The sequence below is a fragment of the Myripristis murdjan genome, chromosome 24 (assembly GCF_902150065.1).
Source record: "Myripristis murdjan chromosome 24, fMyrMur1.1, whole genome shotgun sequence".
Taxonomy (NCBI): domain Eukaryota; kingdom Metazoa; phylum Chordata; class Actinopteri; order Holocentriformes; family Holocentridae; genus Myripristis; species Myripristis murdjan.
Genome location: NC_044003.1, coordinates 5,977,316 through 6,000,317, shown reverse-complemented (window position 1 = coordinate 6,000,317; position 23,002 = coordinate 5,977,316). Strand labels below are relative to the sequence as shown.

The 23,002-nt window shown below is 42.2% G+C and overlaps 1 protein-coding gene across 1 annotated transcript in view; it reads left to right on the top strand.

Moving 5' to 3' along the window:
- Window positions 1–13,749: 13,749 nt before the first annotated feature.
- Window positions 13,750–23,002, top strand: part of aig1 (androgen-induced 1 (H. sapiens)) — a 28,682-nt gene continuing 19,429 nt past the window's right edge. Inside the window, exons 1-3 of the mRNA XM_030047820.1 lie at window positions 13,750–13,907; window positions 18,260–18,415; window positions 21,908–22,009. Of these exons, the coding sequence (XP_029903680.1) occupies window positions 13,767–13,907; window positions 18,260–18,415; window positions 21,908–22,009 (399 nt within the window). The 5' untranslated portion in view covers window positions 13,750–13,766. The remainder of the gene's footprint in view (window positions 13,908–18,259; window positions 18,416–21,907; window positions 22,010–23,002) is intronic.

Sequence of the window (23,002 nt, the reverse complement as noted above, 5' to 3'; positions counted from 1 at the left end):
AAGAGATCGGGCTTTTATCAGCGGGGTGGCAGGCTTGGTAAGCGGCAAGTGAGATCATCCTGCACCTGAAACACCGCAGGTTTGATCCTCGCAACGGCCAAGAGCATCATCTGCCTGGCTCAGCTGGCTCTGAATCACAGCATCATCCAAAGGGCTAAAACGTAAAAATAACACGCAGAGGGTCTGTGATAATAAATGAGCCTGCGCTTTGTGAGCGGCCCTCTAATAGCAGCCCCTTGTACCTTGGAACAGGTAATGACACATAATGGCCTGATAATTGTCTCGATGCCGTCGCTCCATCCATTCACAGCGCTGCGAGAAAGTTGTCCGCGGCGGGAGAGAGAGCAGCAAAATAAAACACACAGTGCTCTGCAGGGATAATGCCATCGATACAGCTATTATAAATACACCGGAGCTTTATTTTAGAGCCCACACTGATAATACAGGCCGGCCGAAATGATTGGTGTGCAGGGATAATGAAACCGTTCTGTGGTTCCTCTCTGAAGCAACATGGTGGAGCTCACAGTACAGAGAGACAGGCAGGATTGCAATATTGACGTTTCATGGTCTGCACCTTGCACCTTGTCCTAAGCAAATGCATAGAAACACAACAAAAAAACACTAAAATAATGAATAGGGTTGTCTCGATACACTGCACACGCCAAAACACACGAGCATTCAAGTCTCAGTGGACATCCTGTGTCTGTTCTGATGTGCTGTGTGAGCTCTTTCGCTGTTTTTTTGGTGTTGACAAAGTCTCATATATCGACTGCACGGTTTCTTCACCTGTTGAGGTGATGATACAGACAGTATAAGAGAGTATAATGTTATTAGAGCAAGTTATTCTGTCAGCATCAGTTTATTATTGTTTTTCTATTTGTTGATAATGTGTCCCTCTCCGTTGGATCTGGGTCGGTTTTGACAGACAAAAATACAAAGGAGTTGAACTTTTTTGGACAGAGACAGATGAGGTCTCCAATGGATTTATGTCCTAAAACTGTATGGGATTGCAGCTGTTTTGTTTTTTGTTTTTTGTGCATTCCCCTCATGTCTGATGGTGCAAGTGGGAGAGCAGTACAACCTGTCAACATGGAACAGACTGACGATGCTCCACCTCGTCCAACTCAGTTCTGGTGCAAAAAAAAAAAAAAAAGCAAATTGAGAAAGCTGAAAATGGTGGTGGTGAAAAGAACAAGTGTTAACAATTACTGTATGTTGGCGACGTTTAACACATCAGCAGGAGAAGAAGGAGGATCTTAGCTTTCCCGTATGTCCTTTGGTCACTTAAATGAATTTGGACCCACGTTTTGGACACTGCGAGAGCTTCATCGAGGCTCTGGACTCGGTGGAGTGTCGGTGCAACAGGGCGGCTCTAGAAAGAAGGACTGACACTGAAACCTGATGTTTGCTGATCGCTAAAATGTGTCCTGCTGTCACTGTAGCTGCTGTAAACATGTGGATGTGACGTCACCTCGTCTGCCAGTTATATGAAGTGATAAGAAAAATACCAACAACGAGGGGAAACGTGAATTACATATTGGAAAGTATCACTGATTTTATTTATTTTCTCCCACATCGCTGGTTATGGTTTAAAAATGCCTTTCATAGAGTGTTTGCTGAAGATTAGGCTTGTCATTATATGTGTAATAAAATAGTATTGAATAGATAGATAGATAGACAGATAGATAGATAGAGAACATTGTCAGATTTCTGACCTTTAGCAAAACAACTTCTAAGTGAAAGCCCACTGGCTTAGCCCATATCCTTGGCTATCCTTGGTGTGTGTGTGTGTGTGTATGTGTGTGTGTGTGTGTGTGTGTGTGTGTGTGTGTGTGTGTGTGTGTGTGTATGCGCACGCTGTGTGTGTATCTGGCCAGCACTAAGTGGATTAGCGTCTGCCATCTCCCGTAAGAGGCTCATCGGGATGTGACCTCATCACCGGTGACCCCGGAGTCCCCATGGCGACGCCGTGGCAACGCAGTGCCATGGCGACAGAGAGCTGCAGCTTCTCAGGCAGCAATTTGCATCTGCTTTTCATACGAAGCTCGACATGAAAGGACAGATGCTGCACTCTGCACCATTTACCTGTATTTTCCTCATTACTTCCTCATTATATGTGCTGTGTACTTGTATATCTTGAGTTTTACTTCATAATTCAGTACACGCGGTGGAAAAATCCTCTCGCGTTTCATTAGTCAGTATCTGAAAAATGCGGATGATTTTATACATCAGTATTTTGCTGGCACATGATGACTCATCTGCTAACAAGATGAGTCATATCTTTACTAATTTGCGCTGCAATCCGTATAGCGAAGGCAGTGGAAACTTTAGTAAAGCCAAACATTTATGAAAAACAGACCTTCCTCTTCCTCTCCTTTCATGTTATTATTGGCAGCAGTTTTAACAGTTTGGTCTGCTGGTCACCTCACCCAGCAGCCGGTCTGAGGAGAGGATTAGCACTAAAATTATCTCTGGGTCTCTGCTAGAAAGCCCTGTGTATGGGCATGGTAATGCTTTAAATAATCAATCAATCAATCAATCAGTCAGTCAAACTTTATCTGTATAGCACCTTTCACACAGGTTAGTGCCGTTCAAAGTGCTCCACAGATGCCTGACAAGCCAACAAGAGGACAAGTGATGACCGTAAAAACCAAAATGAAATAGATTAAAAAGACAAAACAGTTAAAATGATGACAGCGAAACACAGTAAAAGATTTAAAAGCAATAAAATAGAATTTATAGCTACAATGATAAAAAAGTATGATAATAATAATAATAATAATAATAATAATAATAATAATAATGAGTTCAATAAAAGCTAGACTGAAAAAATAGATAAAATAGATGAATAAAAAAAAGACAAATAAAACCACTCGGAGGGTTAAAAATAATATAAAAATTATGATAAGTTAGAATAGCAATTTGCAGCATAAATACAATAAAATAAGTGAATAAAATAAAATAAGCCAGGCTGAAGAGGCAGGTTTATGTTGAAAGATTTTTGCCTTTGCAGCTGCTCTCAGAGAGACACGGTCTCTGTTTAGCCGTATTTCAGAGGTGATAAGAAGCAGATTTGGTGACAGACCCTCACATGAGCCTTTAAGTTTAGATCTGGTCCCGTGTTTTCAGGAGACAGGGCTACTTAAAAAGTTGTGTGTCATCAGAATCGTCAAGGAAAGAGATACCGTGTGTCCTGATGACATCGCCGAGGGGTAAAGTATGAAAATGAAAAAGCAGAGGCCCTAAAATTGATCCTTGAGGAACCCCAGAAATCATTTTGGAGGTTTTGACTGCAGATTTTATTCTGTAGTTGGTATCAAAGGATTACAGCTTTTTTTTATTATTATTATTTCAAGGCTAGACACTGAATTAACAATGTTTTTTGAAGTCATTGAGGTACATGTTTTAAATGATAAAATTCATGAAAATAATAAAAATTCTTGGTAGATGAACAACTAAAGTCTGTTGCAGAGGTGGGGAACCTCTGGCCTCTGGGCCGTATGCCGCCATGAGAACATTTGATCTGGCCCGCGGGGAAATTCATAAAATTCTCAAAAATAGTTTTTTTCGGAGATAAAAGAAAATAACACAATTTAGTAAATCTATTTAACACGTTCGAGGTTGTTCCTTCCGGCTGCATGCCTGTCATAGAGAAAATAGATGTATTAGATGATGAAACTGGTGCTTTGGATCACGAGTCGTCCACGTGCATCCTTTCTGAATCAGCCAAATGGTTAAGATGGGCGCCGAAAAGAAACAGGAGGCATTTTGTGGTGCATCGCAGCGCTTCCACGTCCTGTCCGAACCTGGCCTCAGGGGTCACGGTCAGGGTAAACACACACAGGTACGAGACTGACTGCACACACAAGACCGACTGACCCAAACCTGGAAGCACCTCCAGCCATCGCATTGAGCTTCGCTTAGTATGACCAATAAAAACATGTTAATTTAACAATCAATAATATTAAAATATTAATCAAATTGCTTGGGTAAATTTTAATTCAACAATTTTGTACGGCCCTTGAAGGATGTTCAAAAATCTGAAACGGGCGCTCCTAGGAAAACAAAGGTTCCCCGCCCCTGGTCTGTTGAGGGAACCTCTGCGTCTCAGTCCGAGCTGTTCTCAGTGATCAGTCGTTCTCATGGAGACTCAAAAACGAAAAGGTAAACAGGGATTTACTTGACACAGTGTATGCTTTAGTGTATGGGCTAATACGTTAGGTAATCGGTGACTCCCTGCCAGACGTGTTTGGTTAGTTAGTAGAATCAACAAAAGAGGAATAGCGGCGGTTTCAGTGACACAGTGTCTGTCTTTCGGCAAGACTTAGCTTGTTTTGCTTATGCAGGACGTTTGCCAATTTATACTTGGTATTTCTTTTCTTCTCTCCTTTTTTTTTTATTGGTTATGTTTTCCTACTTCCCCCCCCCTCTCTCTGCGGTCTGCTTGCCTGACTGCACACACTGCTGTTGTACCGGTGGAGGTGGCAAGAGGCACGATCGTCCCGGAAACGTCACAGGTTCAAGTCCCAGGCCGCACTGCCCTCCCTGCGCTGTTTCAAAGGACGACCTGCTGGGGAGTTATGGGAAGTCGTGAATAATCCATTACATCACAGAGGTGGATACACGCACACACACACACACACACACACACACACACACACTCAAACACACCCACAGACGATTCATGGTCACTGAGGGATGAAGTTGTCCAGCGGTCTGAGGTAAAGCAGGTCTCTGTCGTACAGGTGGAGAGCCCAGAACATAGTCACCACAACCTGGACACACACACACACACACACACACACACACACAGACACACACACACACACTTGCCTCAGGCTCTTGTCCCAGAGTCAAACTGTAACACTGCAAGACAAAGCAGTTCTGTGACAGCTGACTGATTACTAATGCTTACTCATACACACACACACACACACACATGCACACACACACACATTGAACACATTGAAGCCGCACCCCTCCCTACCACTCCTCGTTTCCCACAAACCAGCAGCAAGTGAGGTGTACTAAGCCTCCCCGGTCACCCTTCTAACACACACACACACACATACACACACACACACACACACTGTATTTTTCTCTTTTACTGTGTGTGTCTTTTCTTCCTCTCTCACAGTCATGCACTTAATCTCTTTCTTGCTCCCACACACACACACACACACACACACACACACATAATCCCTGTCGCTGTTCCTTTACTGCCCTCACACACATGCACGCACACACACACACACACACTGTCATCACCGTGTTGAGGCGTGGCCAGTGTGTTACGTAACAGCCAGGGGGCAAAGGTCAAACCACCTGGCAGATAACACACCGCTTCAAGAGGACATCTCCAGTGTGTGTGTGTGTGTGTGTGTGTGTGAGCGAGGGACACAGAGAGAGAGAGAAAGAGGGCATAGAGTTTCTTCCTCCATGCCCTCATGGATGATGGGTAGAGCGAGATAGAGGAAGAGAATAGAGAGAGAGAGAGAGAGAGAGAGAGAGAGAGAGAGAGAGAGAGGCTTCTTTTCATCTCTTTCATTCAGTCTCTCCCAGGCTGTTCCACACACACACACACACACACACACACACACACACTGAGAGAGCATGACCTGCGTGTGGGGCTCGACAGCACCTCTTACTGGCTGGGACTGGTACTGACACTCAGTAATGTGGCTCATTTATGAAGAATTTAATTTAATAACAAGTCATTTCAGTGTTAATGTGAATAATGTTTACTGTAAATGATTTAAATGGTAAGAATCAAACAGTAACATAAACAAAGCATGTCTGTATTCTCACAGGCTTTTAATTGTGTCCAGTCTCAATTTTATTTTTATGCTTTCATTTCTTCTTTTTCAGATATATATTTTCCCTTGAATGTGTTAAAAAGTATTTTTTTTTCCATCATAATGTTGTTTGTATAACCCTAACCCTAACCCTAACCCTAACCCTAAGCCGGAAGTGTCTGCAAAATTTCGTTATGTTCTACATAATGACAATAAAGACTCTTGAATCTTGAATCTTGAATTTACCACTCTTGTTTAATGCCTTATGGTAAAGCAGTTTATAAAATCTTATTATAAATAAAGACATTTGCTATTATTTTTGCAGCCTACAGTTTTTCTTTTATTTAATAATGAGTGATGATCCTCTCTGAGAATCTGTCTCTGTCTGAGTTATTGTTATTTTCGATCATTTTAAGCTGCATGGCAGTTTGTAAAATGTTTTTAAGTAATTTCATTGTTTAATCTATGCTTCCTTATGTATTCTCATTCATTGTTATATCATCTTCACACAGTAGTGGTGGGAAATTTGCATCAACATTTTGTTTCTTTAAGCGTATCAAAACATGAGAATTGACATTTGCATTGTGTTTAATCATCTTCAGCTGCTGATGGTCAAACATGGTTTTAGCCTTGCTGGGGGATAAAAGGTCAGCAAGAGCAAGATTATTTTGGGAAAATGAAAAAAAAAAAAAAAAAGCAAGATGGTTTGGGGAAGAAGCATTCCTAATGTACATCAGCGTTTCCTTCTGAATTTTATTCTTGTCAGGCTGGAAAAACCCTTGAAAATGCATTTAGACCGTGATAAGGAACTAAAACTCAGATTCAGACCTTTTTATTAATAATCACTTAGACGGAGAATTGTCTTTGACCTAGACTCTTACCAGTCAGTAAAAAAAAAACAACAAAAAAAGAAGCAAGCACAAACAATGAAGACAATAAAAAAAATAGACCAGTTCAGCACAGACGACAAAAACAGACAGTGCAGAAGATTCCTGGTTCCCCGAGCTAAAATTTGATCCAGCCTCGGCTTTAGGGAGATTTATGAAACCCAGGAACGTTTGGGAGAAGCTAGCAGGGCTTTACACCGCTGACGGGCCAAAGAAATGTGGTGGAGTCCTGCATTTGCTGCTGACGCTTTTCATGTCAAAGTTTGCATATTGTGACATACAGCATCTAATACACTGTTTCCATAACATGGTGTCAGCCCTACCTGCTTTTTTTTAAACGGTTTTCCACTGAGCTAAAGCTTGTGATAGTTTCTGGTACCGGATAGTGTTTTTGGAACCACCTGTGTTGCGGTTCCAAGCGAGCTGAGCAGATTCTGAAATGTAAGGTGAAACGCTGCAGACCGTGAATCATTGCTCAAAGAGAAACTGAGAGAAATTGTGCAGTGAAGTTCTGACGGTTTATGGACAAAAGTATTGGGACACACCTCTTAATCGCTGAATTCAGGCATTTCATTCGATCCCATTGCCACAGGTGTTTAAAATCAAGCAACTGCACGCAAGCCTTACAACGCCGAGCGTCGGATGGAGCAGTGTGAAGCACGCCGCCGCCGGACTCTGGAGCGGTGGAAACGTGTTCTGTGGAGCGACCAGTCAGGCGTTTGGGATCACCCCAATCTGGGTTTGGGGAACGCCAGGAGAACGTTCCCTGCCTGAGCGCATTGTGCCGACTGTGCAGTTTGCTGGAGGAGGGATCACGCTGTGGGCTGGTGTTTCTGGGCTCGGCCTCGGCCCCTCAGCTCCACTGAAGGGAAATCTGAACGCTTCAGCTCACCGACACATTTTGGACAATTCTCTGCTTCCAGCTTTGTGGGACCAGTTTGGGGAAGGAAGGCCCTTTCCTGTTCCAGCATGACTGAGCCCCAGTGCACAGAGCAGCTCCATAAAGGCGTGGCCGGCTGAGTTTGGTGTGGAGGAACTTGAGCGGCCCGCACAGAGCCCCGACCTCAACCCCATCCAACACCTTTGGGATCAACTAGAACGGAGACTGGGAGCCGGGCCCTCTGGTCCAACATCAGAGTCTGAGCTCACAAACGCTCAAAACTCCCACAGACACTCCAACATCTTGTAGAAAGCCCTCACAGAAGAGTGGAAGCTGTTCTGCTGCAAAGGGGGACCAACTCCATATTAATGCCTCTGGATTTAGGATGGGAGGTCAGAAAAGCTCCTGTACCTGTGATGTTGAGGTGGACCAGTACTTTTGTCCACATGGTGTACCAAAGCAAGACTTGTGAAAGCTGTGCTGGGGTTGATAATCTATCCATGTAAGAATTTTTTTTAGTTACACTAATATTGTCCATGAGAAGCAGCCATTTCAAGTTGGTCTTGTTGACTTTTTTGAAAATAAAACACTAAGCAACCAGCAGAGCTTCCCCTTGCAGCTAGAGTACACCATTTGCAATGAAAAAGGAAATCCAGAAAAGTAAAATGCACATTAGTTTACACTACGTGATGGAAAAGTGCAATAAACTTTGCATAAACAGGATGATAGCCTTTTACAATCTACTGCTAAGAAAAAATATTTGATTGCATTCGTTTAGTGAGCTTTTTCCCTGCTGGCATTGGCAGTAAAAGGACCAAAAAGGGCGGTGTCATCATGTTTTCGTTTCAAGGTCCACAAAGTAGGTAAGTTGGCCTAGCAACAGGCATAATCATCATAACGTCTAAGGTCTCAGTCTGGTTAAATCCTCTATTCAGTAATAACCATCTGCAGAAAGTGAACAAATCATGATTGAGCATTCAACATAGCTGCGTAATAATAATGGTTAATGAACGGCACTTTAACCAACATATGGTTACTAATATATGGAGGTTTTAAAATTGGGATAATTGCATTGTACACATTGTGTAATTGCCTGAATTGAAGGTTCTCTCTCTTCTCTCTGAACCCGCAGATTTTTTCCACTGTGGAACGTCTTGGAGAACAGAGGAGGAGGAAGGGGACGACGAAGGGGGGAAAGAGGAAACATGCTGCAGCCAACCACTCAGAGACCCCACAGGGCTGTCAGTGTGTGTGTGTGTGTGTGTGTGTGTGTGTGTGTGTGTGTGTGTGTGTGTGTGTGAGTGTGTGAGTGTGTGTTTGTCTCTGTGTTTGTGTCTGTGAAGTGGGAAACCGACATCCTGGTACATGCAGACTTATTTCCACAATGGGAAACTTCTCACACAGTCTCTCTCTCTCTCTTTCCCTCTCTGTCTCTCTTCCTCTCTCTCTCTCTGTCTCTCTTACACACACACACACACACACACACACACACACACACGTGTTCCAGCTTTCCCTGGGACTCTGAAGGATCTGCGAGGGTCAGAATATTCCGTCCAATCATCTTGGCATTTTCCGCTAAACTCTTCCAAAACCAAACAAGCTGCAGTCTGAGGTCTGACTCTCGAAGGTTTGCTCAGACGTTGCAGCGGCCAGGTTGCTGGTTTGAATCCTGGACAAGGGCAGCCTCGCCGGGGGAGTGAATGAAAGAAACCCTTTCCATTCCTTCAAAAAAAAAAAAAAATCCCCACTGAGTGAGCTGTATACCGCTCACCCCAAATGTCTCCACAAGCCCTGACTTCACAGCTCGCTCATAATTTGCAGCGAAAACCTGCAAGGTGTCGCCCTCATGCAGCACCAGGTTCACACTCCAAGAGCCAGTTAACTAAGCCAATCTGGTGATTTTTTTTTAACCTTATAAGCAGAATCAGTAGGATTTTCTAAAAAACAATGTACAGACTCATCAAAAATAATCCCTCTCCATCATGTGTTCAGAGCCACTAGCAGTGTGTGCTGGTGTGTGTGTGTGTCTGCAGAGACCCTGCCCTCAGTCTGCCTGGACTTCATTCTTCTGGAGTTGAGCTTTCACCTGCTGGCGAGCACTGAGGGAGAGGAGGAGGATGAAGACAATTTTTTCCTTAGGACGGCAACATTGCATTTTGGGTGGTCATGTAATTCCATCGCCGTCCTATAAAACAAAAACTTGATTAGTATACTAATTTTGGGGCTGCTTTTAATTTGTTGTTTCAGTAATGGAGACTTTAGCTATAGCTCACTATCATTAAAGCTGTAATCCAAGACTGTTTCCAGTGACAAATCAATATTTTGTTCATGTGAATCATGGAGTCAGGTTATACATCACCTACTACAGAAATACCATATACCAAATAAAAAGTTTTATTTTCCACTTGTGATCTGTCATATATATTTCACAATAGATTATGTTGCAACATTCAAGAAATTAAAAACATATTTTTCCAACAACATAAAGAAAAATGGTCTGTAGAAATATGGAATAAACCTAAATTAAGAACTTATTGCCTCATAAAAAATACATATGAAGTAGAAAAATATGTTGAACAAAAATACATCCAAAATCCAAAGATCCCTCTGCACCCAGCTACGTTCCGGCACTTTACCTCTGGCCATAGAGACGGGCAGGATTAGGGATGTACCTGAGGAACAGAGACTTTGCCTGCTCTGTGATTTAGAACAGATTGAAAATGAGATTCATTTCATGTTCCTTTGTCCTCTGTACGATGAGCTTGGACATGTATTTTTTGAAAAAATGAGATTGTTATTCAATGGTTTCTTTTACCTGGATGATTATAAAAAACTTGAATTGTGTTTCAGAATAGGAGTTTTTCATACAGCTAACTTTATTTGTAAAGCGTGGGAAAAGAGAAAAAATGTTCTGTACATTTGATTTGAATTTGGTAATATATACAGTATATAGTCCATATGTGCAGGTATAAGTGTATGTATGTTTTTCTTTATTTTTGTTTATCTGTTGTTGTTTTGTTTATCTGGTTACTCACTATGTAATGCTGTTTGTCATGTTTAGTGTATAAGCCCATGCGGGTTGGGCACCTTGAGTGCACGACACTTGAATAAAAATTGAATCAATCAAACCATGGTTAGTCTCAATAAAAAATTTAGACCCGGTACGACAGACTTGGACTGTGTAGTCGGGTGCCACTGGCTAGTTTGCATACTCGCCTTACCAAAGAGCTTTCCATATTTTTGCCTACACATTAATGAAAGATGACAGTGTTTTCATCAGCAATGGCTGGATGACAGCATTTTCTGCACGTTTAACACAAGTCAGAGTCCAGTTCAAAAGATTTATTATTGATTTATTGGTCATTTATCCATTTGCACAGGTTAAAGTTGGGTTACTGAACCAAAATGTGGATTCTGTATCAGCGTGCCTACATGGATGCATGGATGATCTGTGTGTCTGTTCAAAGCTGAAAACTGTCAGAGGTACGCTGAGCTCAGGAAGGACTGCAGCTAAATTGATTTATATGCAAGCAGCACGCATGACGCTGTAGGACTAGCATTCACAAAGCGTGGTCGGTGGGCCAAATGGCGGCCCTCAGAAGCGTTTCTGGTGACCCGTGATGAGTTGAGATGGCGTGATGAAATGCTGCATTGTATTTGGTCCAGTTCCGATAGAGTTTTAAGCCAACCTACATCACACAGCGCTTTTAAAATTGGTGAAACTGTGCCTCCTGTGGCATGGAAACAAAGCATCGTATGATACAGGGCTAGTGAGACAGATTTAAAATGGGGTGACTGTGTGTAAAACTGGCTAAATGGTTTATGCCATATTTTTGTTCAACCCCTTAACAGATTGAAGTCTTAATTACTCCTTTTCAAATCCACTGTGATGGTGCACAAGGGCAAAATTATGAATATGGTGGACCTAACTGTCAAAAACGTTGTGTCAGTGGGGAGAAAACGAAGTTTCAGGGGAAATAGAGCAACACTTCATTATATCTCACAGGTTGGATGAAGTGATGTGTCTAATCTGCAAGCAGGTGAATGCAAAGTGCAAGGAGTTTAGCATAAAACTCCATTATGAAGCCAATTACAAAATATACAACAGATAACCTTGAACGATTTCAAAGAGCCAGTTTTCACAAATGTGTTATAGCCTCATCAGATACAAACTGTATTTATTTTTCATCACTGGCTGCAAACCGTTTCCAAAGCAGAAATTGTAGACCTGCACAACCTTTTGTCATAAAAAAACATCTACAAATGGGATTTTTTTTTTTCTCCCTCAGAAAACACAGCAGACATCTCTCACTACTGGCATGACTTTTACTCTGGAATAAACAGGCTGTTAAAGAAAAGACTTGTTTGGGGGGATTAAGTCCAAATTCATGACAAAATTTGTGCGAAAATCAAATGACCTGCTCTGAGGAAGCATTTTTGCTGTTTTCTGCTGAGACGCTGGCACACAAACGACAGCGGCTGCCAGACCTTCCCTCCTGTGGTCTGAACATCGCAGAACTCAGCTTTAATATTACTGATGTGGCTGTTTCAATGTGTGTTAAGGCTGCCTGTCCCAGTGGGGTCCGGGGACTCCCAGTGTATCCTTGACGAGTTTCCAGGAGGTCATCAGAACAAATAAGGAATATTTCAAGGAATACTTTTCAGACTTTTATTTATAATGTTGGTTTGACATTATTGAGTAAAGATTAAAAAAATACATGTTACATACATTAATTATGTTTTAATGTTACCACTTTGGACTAATTCGTCCACGAAAAATGCAATATCTTCTAAACTCACTTCAAAAGGGTCTGCAACCTGAAAAAATTTGGAAACCCCTGAGGTCCCCTACAGGCTTAAAGGCAGGAGTGAGAGGAGTCACAGGTTTGATCCCTGCAGTGGCTGATGGGACAGTTATTTAAAAAGGAGAGCCTGATAGAAAAAGAGAAAAAAGAGCGTTATGCAACCTGTAAACTCAACAAACACAAACAAATCCTCTGGTCCTGATTATACCTAATCAGTGTGTGTGTGTGTGTGTGTGTGTGTGTGTGTGTGTGTGTGTGTGTGTGTGTGTGTCTGTGTGTGTGTGTGTGTGTGTGTATGTGTTAAAGCCACACTCTTCAAACTAAATGAGGCTTGTGTACAGGTCTATAAATATCCTGTCATGATAAAATGCCACAAAACAGAACAGGCTTGTGGTGTGTGTGTCTGTGTGTGTGTGTGTGTGTGAGAGAGAGAGAAAGAGAGAGAGAGAGAGAGAGAGAGAGAGTGTGCATGCATGAACGAGTGTGCACATTTCTGTATCCATGTGTCTGTCTGTCCTCTCCTCCGTCTTTCTGTTAATCCATCCGTCCACACAGAAATGCAGAAGCAGCACAAACCTCTTGCCTGGGTCGCATTTCGGAGTTGCCACGGCAACAGCATCCCGTCCCCCCTCCTCTACCTCCTCCCCTGCTGGAGCTCCCTGGCAACTTCCTGTCTCCCAGCATCCTCTCACCCTGTCCGCCTCTCTCTCACTCAGTTCATATCAGTCCAATTTTATTTCAATGGCTGCAGTATTGGCATGAGGGTTGGATTAATAGTACTGGCAAAACAGCGAGTACAACTGAATTAAAAATAGAAGAAAAAAAAACAAACAAACTGTGATTGTGTGAGTGTGTGTTGTGTGTGTGTGTGTGGCTCTGGGCTCCTGTGCAGCACTTTTCCCGTGACACAAAGTGCAGAAAATCAACAAGCAGACGCACTCAAGTATTTAAATCAAGTGAACAAATACAAATAAATGAATCATCATCACCTTCATCTCCACTGAACTCAATTCAAATCAGCTTTTATTGACATTAAAGTGCCTACAGTTCATATTATAAACGTCACCAGAGGATTAGCAGTAATTAAAACCAAAATTAAGACCAAACTCAAATTAAACTTCATCAGCTCTGATCACATCTGAGCTGCCCCGTGCATTTTAGACGTCAGCATCCTCCCTGTGTAGATATGTAGGGTTAGACGACGCACTGTCACCCCCCTCCTCCCGCTCCTCTCCATCCCCCCCTTCTCCTCCCCCTTTGCATCATCCTCCTCCTCATCACCATCATCGCGAAATAGAGGAGAGGAAAGGGGGACAGAGAGAGAGAGAGAGAGAGGGAGGGAGAAAGAGAGAGAGAGAGCGAGAGAGAGAGAGAGAGAAGGAGAGAGAGGGAGAGCATCATGGCGCTGATTCCATCGCAGGTCCTCCGGGTCGCCATCCTGCTGTCTTATTTCTCCATCCTCTGCCATTACAAAGCCATAGACATGCCGGCGCACCAGACCTACGGCGGCAGCTGGAAGTTCCTGCCCTTCATCGACCTGGTAAGAGCCGCAGAATTCACCCCCGGCCGGCGGGTCCTGCCGAGGCCGGGCTCCTGTCTCGGTCCCTGCCCCGGGGAGGCGAGCGGTAGCCCCGGCTCATGATTCGCCAGCGGTTAAGACATCGGTTGCACGCCCGCCTGGTTGTTTTATTCACCGTGTTGCGCGCCGGGATGCGTGAACAGCAGCACATTAGTGCGCGGATGCTAAAGCCAGGCCGCCGCGGTCCATCGCGTCGCTCCGCGCGTTGCAGTTCAAACGGCGTCTGAGGGTCTAAATCAGGCGTTGTTTTATTAATCGGTGACATCATCTGATCAGAGACGTGGGCGCTAATTAATACACCACCATGCACTCATAATAACCGCTTGATGAATGACTGGAAGCATTCACACCGGTGCAGCCGCTCGTTGTTTATTTCATCGGTGTTGCTCATCATTATCTGTGTCGCGGGAATGAAAACAACAACAGCATCACCACCACCATCATCATCAACAACAACAACAACAACAATCAAACTGATGACGGTGATCCTGCTGTTCAGTCAGCAGAGCAAACAGGAGAATCAGCATGTGGCTCAGCGGTGAATGGCCGGTTGTTTTATTCACCGGTGAGGAGACCGGTGGTTAAACATCAGCTCTAATTAAAACAGGTTTAGTCACGGTAACAGGCGTGCATATGGGTCAGCGTAGGGTCACCTGATGAGTCATCGGTGAGTTCATCGCCTTGTGGTTGGACGGGTCTGTTAATGTCTGTTGGCATGTTGTTTTATTCATCAGTGTTGTTTATGTTGAAGGAAGGAGCGAGGGGGGAAACAGCAGCTATAGCACTGCTATTATTAATAATAACAAATATTATTTTATTATTAGTCATAGTATAGGAGTACAGAAATAAACAGTGTGTTCACCTCGGTGTTCATCATGTGTTCGGTAACCATGACTAGCTCTATTTATATATGAACACAACAACAATCATCATCATCATCATCATCATCATTACATTCATGATGTTCATCCTTCATGTTTAAATCATGAGTTTGCCTGTTTTTTTCTTGTCTTTTTTTTCTTTTCTTTTCTGTGTTTATGGTGAGAGAAGGAAAGCAGATGTACGCCTAAAGCGTGCACGTGTTTATGAAAAGTGTGTGTCATGCATGTGTGTTCAGACAGCATGGAAAACAGCAACAACCCTGCAGCACTAATGGAATACCTAACATCAGAAACATACTGTGGGATTATTACAGGAATATTAGAGTGGGGCCACGAGAGACAAAATGTACAATAAAGTATTACAGTAACAGCCACTAAGAAGTTAGAATAAAATCAATATTAACACATACACTGGTGTAGATACACAAACACACATATTCTCCCTTTGTCTGTAGTGTGTGTGTGTGTGTGTGTGTGTTGGTGAAATAGCTGCGTCATATTTTCCACATTACACGTCTCTCCTCCTGGTTAACTGTGATGTTAACGACCCAAACACACCAGCAGCCAGGAAACACACACTGCTGAAACATCTGTGTGTGTGTGTGTGTGTGTGTATGTGTGTGTGCATTAGTGCATGAACATGCGCAATACGAAACCCTGTAAATTTGCTCCGTATTGACACTGAAAAGGATTTCCCCCCAAAATCAATTTTAATATTACCTTGTGCCTGTGAGTGTGTGTACATGTGTGTATCCACAGGAAGATTTTTTTTTTTTTTACTTGATCCTCTCAAGTATTGTTTAAGCTTTATCTCATTGATCCCATTGCATTTTTAAAGTAATTGATTTATTTATTACTTAGCCCCATTATTTATTTACTTAGGCCTATTTTTAATGATTGATTGATTCATGAATGGGTTTTTGGATATTATATATAATGGATTTAATGGATTAAATAAGTGATTTATATTGATAATGACATATTTTTTACTTTTTTCTTTCTTTCTTTCCTTTTTTTCTTTTTTTCTGTTTTGTTTTGTTTTGTTTTTGTTAATAACCGTGATACGGATTGTCTTGTTAGGAAATGCTGGAATGTTAAGCTGAATTTAGTTAGCAATTTTTTTTTTTTTTTTTTTTTTTTTTAATTTGTTTCACTGCAACCAAAACCATGAAAATTACATCAGCTCATGAACAAATCCATAACAGAAGACCCAACAAAAATAGAAACTGGTCAGCTCTGCATGTGGTTTGAGGAATTATCATATTTCTGTATTAGCGGCGGAGCTTGGAGTCCCTCATTTCAGATGAAAAATGACAGTAAGCTTGATTGATCCAGGAAGGATAAGATAAAATAAACTTGATGACGCTCCGTTGCAGCAGCTGTCATTACGGCTAGCTGACATCCCATAGAAATCCATTAATTATGTAGCAGGTGAGCTAAGTTCGGCTAACAGCCTCAGATTTTTGCTGTTGTCCGCACAAATGTGAGCTAACAGACACGCGCGCACACACACACACACACACACCTACCAAACCTGTTCGATCAATAGGATGCCACACACACACACACACACACACACACACACACACACACACACACACACACACACACACACACTCGTTACTGTAAAGTGGCATCTGATAGCTTTAGAGCCAAAATGCCCCTGACCTCCAGCGTTCACTTCACCTGCTGGGTGACACCTGATACTCCCTGTGGGAGAGAGAGAGGGAGAGAAGAGGAGAGGAAAGAGGAGGCTAGAGGGTAAGGAAGGAAAAGAGGGAGACGGGAGGAAGAGGAGGAAAGAGGGAAGAAGGAAGTGAAAGGAGATGAGGAGAAGAGGAGGCAGCTGAAAGGTGAGAGCAGAAAAAGAGCAGAGGAGAGGAAGCAAGGAAAGGAGACGAGTGGAAACATGAGGAGAGAGCTGAGGAGAGTGCAGGCATCCTCTCTCTCTCTCTCTCTATCTCTCTCTCTGTAGTTTCATTATAATGAAATAATAAATTCATAGTGTTTCATCATACAGTCATTTTATTCAGAGAAAGAGATTTCATCTGCAGCGCACAACAAATCTGTCCTGTCCACACGTCCGTCACCAGATCCTGATATTCAAGCAGAGGAAAGCGTCACTAAATACAATTTACACATCTATTAGTTTAAAACATATCCCAAAACAACAAGCTCTACCTCTAAAAATGCATCCCTCCATCCATTTTCCACTTCTTCATAATCAGGGAGGTGGGGCGCTGGGTCCTGTCCCAGCATGCATTGGGTGAAAGGTAGAGGATGGGTCTCCAGTCCATCACAGGGCCAAAATAAATAAATAAATAAATAAGTAAGTAAGTAAGCAAATGAGTGAGTAAATGGCACCAAATCTAAATATCGAGGAAAAACAAGAGGAGTTGAGTGGATCAGGGTGAAAATATATGCAATCATCTCACTGACTGCACATGTAGAGGCATAAAATTCATAATTAAATCCACAGAGTATGATACACACTTTCTAAATAATTTGAAACAGTTAAAAAGAAAAAGCTGGCCAAAATACATCTCTCTCTTAAAGAAGAAATCCACTCAAAAACTCAGTTCTGTGTTTCAAACAGAGTTTTAGGGTGGATCTCTCCACTCGTTCCTGTTTCTCTCTGTTTGCTTTGCCTCAGCGCTGAAACTGTGAGTTGGCTAATTGATTAGCTAATTGATTAGTCGATCGGCAGAGAAATTAATCCTTAATGGCTTTGTCATTCACCAAGTGGAACAACCCAAACAAGGTCTGTCTCCGGCTTCACTAAACTCAATAAGATCCTCAGAAATCCTCCTCCTTTTCATTCTGATCATCATAAAATTAATTATTATTAATATATATGAAGAGTTCATTTGCAAAAACAGATATCTCCATTTCAATTTATTAAAACTTTTTAAACTTTTTTGAGTTTTATTAAAATTTACTTTATATTTATTTCTATTTTTTATATGTTTATTTAGCCTGGCATAATGTTTATTATCCTAAATCATGCTTTGTGTGTGTGTGTGTATGTGTGTGTGTACTCCAAGCAGTATCAGTGAAAAAGGTGTATTCATTTTAAGAATGGCTTTTATCTGTTTTTGCAAATGAACTCTTCATATATTTTTTTTTTCTCTAAGTAAACAACTTAAAGAAATCTCTTTGGGTTTGATCACTTCCCATGAGGCTTTGCATTACTTTAGATCAATTCATCAATTATTAATAAAATAATGGAGTGATAAATTGACAGTGAAAACAATTAGTTAGTCGCAGGCACAGCTGGTTTTCTCTCCCTCTCTCTTGCTCTCGTTCCCTGTCACAGTGTGTGTGTGTGTGTGTGTGTGTGTGTGTCCTGTGAACCCGCCACAGTCGTGTCATAGCTGTCTGACCCCCCCACCGCCACCCGTCTCTCTCTCTCTCTCTCTCCCTCGCCCGCAGGTGATCCAGGCGGTGTTTTTCGGCGTGTGCGTCCTGACCGATCTGTCCAGCCTGCTGACCAAAGGAGGCGACAGCAGGGAGCAGGAGCGGCAGCTGAGGAAGCTGATTGGCCTGCGGGACTGGATGATGGCCGTGCTGGCCTTTCCTGTCGGGGTGGTGAGTCAGCGCGCGCACACACACACACACACACACACACACACACACACACACACACACACACACGTAAGCTGTAAAGAATCACCTCGGCTGTAAGAATCAAAAGACTGAATCTTGTGTTTGTGTTTCAACAGCAGCTTTCTCTCTATTATGGAAAGAACAATGTATCAAAACTTAATACATCACAATACAAAAATGTTACAACAGGAGCGTGGAAAATAAATTGTGATCTCTACATTTTGTTTGTCATCACAAATGACACAGTTTGTCCATCAAAAGTTCACATCTCTCCTTTGAAATCATGTCGCCTGCATTTTGTAATGATGACATTTTTAAATTCTTCACATCCCAGCAGAGCCGGTGTCACCCTCAGGCATATCGGTGGTTAAGAAACAAACATAATTCTTCACAGTCATACTTTTCTGAGGTTTAAAGTAACAACGGAAAACAAGCGGCTGCGGTCGAACAGTCCGAATCAAAAATCCTCTCCTAACCGCCTCGATGGAAAAACAAGGAAAGAAGTCAAGGAAGGATGTGAAGGAGAGTTCATGAGGAGTTAGGAAACGGCCAAAGGTGCTGAGAGAGTCTGACTGCAGTGCAGTGTTCGGAAAACGGACTAGAAAAAGCGAATCTTAGATACTTCACTCTGCGTGTTTTTACTGTGTTTCAAGCAGGCGATAGAAACAACACGGTGAAAAATCTCATCTCATTACCAAAGTAGGAATTGAAATAAAAAAAAAAAAAAAAAAAATATATATATATATATATATATATATAGACAACCGGTCAGAAAAGTGAGACCAAACGGTTGTCATATGAAGAGCGGCTGCTTGCACTCATCCTCCTGTCCACTCACATTTATCAGCTTCAATACCTGAAGTATATTTGAATAAAAATAATTCTTAGATTCCTCCAAGATCAGTATAACATGTTAGAATTACAGATCTATTACTGTGCATATCAGCACTTCCAAGTTTATATCCATCATTACTGATATTAACCCTCCTATTATATTTGGGGTCAATTTGATCCCGTTCAATGTTTAGCGTCTCTAAATAAACGATTAACATCATTTTTTTTTTTTTTTTGCTTCATATTTAATGAGTTTTCCTAATGTAGTGGCCTCTACCGGGTAAACATGAAAATCACATGATGATATGTTTTCAATGTCCTGTACACACTTTGTAACGCATCGGTTATAAATAACAAAAAATCTGTACTTAGAAATAATATAAAGCCATTAAAACACCAAAAATTTATATTTCTTTCCAATTTTAGGTCAATCAGTGAGATTTTATGGTGATTTGCATATTTTTCCATAGTGGTGTAATAGGAATACTGGATGTATAAGTGAGGGGGTTATGTTTTTTTTTAAAGGGCTATTTAGGTCAACAAAGAAACATAAAGTACCTGACACATAAACTTTGATAACAATTTTAATTACAATAATTTTGTGGAGGTTTAAAGTGCTGGGGTCAAATTGAGCCCAAACATAAAAGATGTTCGTAAATGTGAACAGAACAGGAGGGTTGAAAAGTATATAGTGAGTACTGATCTCCATAATTTGCTGTTTTGGTGATTAGACTGATGTAAATTTAGCGTACTGCGTCGTTTTGTACAAACTGGAAATGATGTAAGACGTCACATGACCGAGGTCCAGACGTCTTCCACCGACCACCAGCTTTCAATCTGAAGAACAGCTCGCTCAGCAGATTTTTTTTTTTTTTTTTTTTTTTTTTTGGTCTCCATAAACTTCTCCTTTTGCGGTGAGATGCGCCCCAGATATTTTCACACACTTTGCACACACACACTGTTCACACACTCATTTCATGGGAATGTTAACGTTTCGGTTCAAAACTGAATGAGAAAATGAAAGTTCAGTCTCAGACGTCTTTTTTTCACAAATGAGACTCGCAGAAAATAAAATTCTGCTGGACACACTGAGTTCTTGGATTTTTTTTTTTTTTTTTTAGGAGGAGAAACTGGGTCATATTTGAAGGTATTGAATATCGTATCATGATATATTGGCTGCTGGCAAATTGAGTCAGGAAATCTGGTCGTGGGCTTTGAAGGAACCACATGAGCTGAAGTGCAGACTGAAGAGAGAAAACAGAGCGAGTCGTCCTCTGTTCCTTCAGACAGCCAGACGGTGATCTCTGTCTGACCCCGGGCTGTTCTCACAGCTGAGACTTGACTCACACACTAATGTGTCACACACACACACACACACACACACACACACACACACACACAGTTCTGCAAGAATTCGGTTGGCAAGCTGCCTTGTAGCTGCTGCACTTAGGAACTTGAATGGCAGACAGACCACTACCACATTCTTGGTTGCAAGACTCACACACACACACACACACACACCCATTCGCACACACACATACACACACATGCATACAACACACACACACGCACACGGAGTCAACAGCTGCCATGCTTAGGAGCCTGAATGCCAATCAGATCACTGCCACGAACGAGCTCATAACACCCATGCTCCCTCGCTCTCTCTCTCTCTCACACACACACACACACACACACACACACACACCTGTACAAGCAGACACGCTGGCCTGGTGCCGTGTGTGTGAGTTGGGCTCACAGTTCAGTTTACACACAGCACAATAGCCATGATTATCACCACAGCTAACGTCTGGAAACCCAGCCGGCCTGATATGGAATGTACTCTGTGTGTGTGTGTGTGTGTGTGTTTGTGTGTGTGTGTGTGTCACCACTGTCTGCATGTGAATGCTGGTCATAAGTGTGTGTGTGTGTGTATGCATGTATATTGTGTGTGTGTGTGTGTGTGTGTGTGTGTATGTCAATATGTGCATATGTGCATTTCCCTCTGCATGCCTGGGTATGAGCATGTGACCACCAGCGACTGTGTGTTTGTGTGTGTGTCTGCATGCATGCATATGTGTGTGTGTGTGTGTGTGTGTGTGTGCTCATATCTGCATTACTGCATCTCCTCCTGTGTGCTCGCATGTCAAAGGGTGTGTGTGTGTACAGCAACACAGTGTGTGTGTGAATGTCCTCATCTTGTCGTGTGTACTTCCGAGGACAAGTGTGTGTGCTTATGCGCTAATGGTAACACAGATAGTGTTTGCATGCGTGTGTGTGTGTGTGTGTGTGTGTGTGTGTGCTCCCTGCCAGTCAGGTACAATAGCGGGGGGGTCAGATGCCTGCAGATGGCAGGCAGGTAATTCCACCCCCGACCTGCAGAACACGCTCTGGCCCGAGTCCAGACGGCTGAGAGACAGAACCAATCATCCTCACTTCCTTCCTTCCATGCCTCCTTCCTTCCTTCCATCCCCCCTTCCTTCCTTCCTTCCTTAAAATATAATACATCCACTCAGCACAGCCCTTATTCTTGTCATCTTTCATAGAGCGCGTTCTGTAACATTATTACAACAGCTTATTATTCTCTCTCTCTCTCTCTCTCTCTCTCTCTCTGTGTGTGTGTGTTTGTGTGTGTGTGTCCAGTTTGTGGTGACCATGTTCTGGGCTCTCTACCTGTACGACAGAGACCTGGTTTACCCCAGACTGCTGGACAACTTCATCCCTCAGTGGCTCAACCACGGCATGGTGAGTAGCCCGTGTGTGTGTGTGTGTGTGTGCGTGTGTGTGTGTGTGTGTGTGTGTGTGTGTGTGTATGAAGTAGCTGCTTATTTTTTTCTGGCTGGAAAAACAGCAGTTGTACTTCCACTTGCTGCTGATTCTTTCTAGATATATTTATATTTTTAGGCTTTTCATTCATTCAGTCCAGGAGAGAGGGAGAGAGACGACCTGGAGTCATGGATTATAAATCTGAGGGTATTAATCTGTAATTTAAGGGGTCATTTTAAAGATTCCAAATTTGAGGGAGCAAAAAAAAGGGTAGTAAGGCAGTATTAAGCACTGTCGCCTCACATGACGAAGGTCCTGGGTTCGATCCCCGTCCTTTCTGCGTGGAGTTTGGAGTTTGGGACAGGCTCCAGTGCCCTGCGACCCAGATTAGGATAAACCTGGAAAATGAACGTTGAAAAAAAATGAAAGAGTTCAACAAGCTGACACAGACCGATTGGCTGATGCCGATCATCTCAAAATGCAACATATCATCGGCCCAATTAATGTGTGAATCATGAAACAAAAAACATCTGCAGACACATCTAATAATAAGTTTATTTTTTTGATCACCTGTGGGCATTTATTTAGTTGATACATTTAAAAAAAAAAATAAGTGCAGAGCCAAAGCAGACAATGACATTAGTGTGTTCATTTAGCTTCAGCTCTTTTGTGCCTCCGTTGTTTTTAAATTGTTGTATTTTTACTGTAAATGTATCGGCACCGGCCACTGCTAATGTGAGGGTATTAGTCCAGTCATTTTTTATGAAAACACCTAGGACAAATTGCAAGAGAAGCAAACTCAACTGATTTTGTATCCTTAGTTTGTCCCAAGGAATCTCATTGGTAAAAAGTTTTGAAAATCACCTCTGCATGACCATATAATACCAAAAAACACTGTTTTTAACACACAGGGGAAAGGAGTTCAACATTTGACTTTCAGATATCACTGTAAAAATTCACAAGTTGATTACA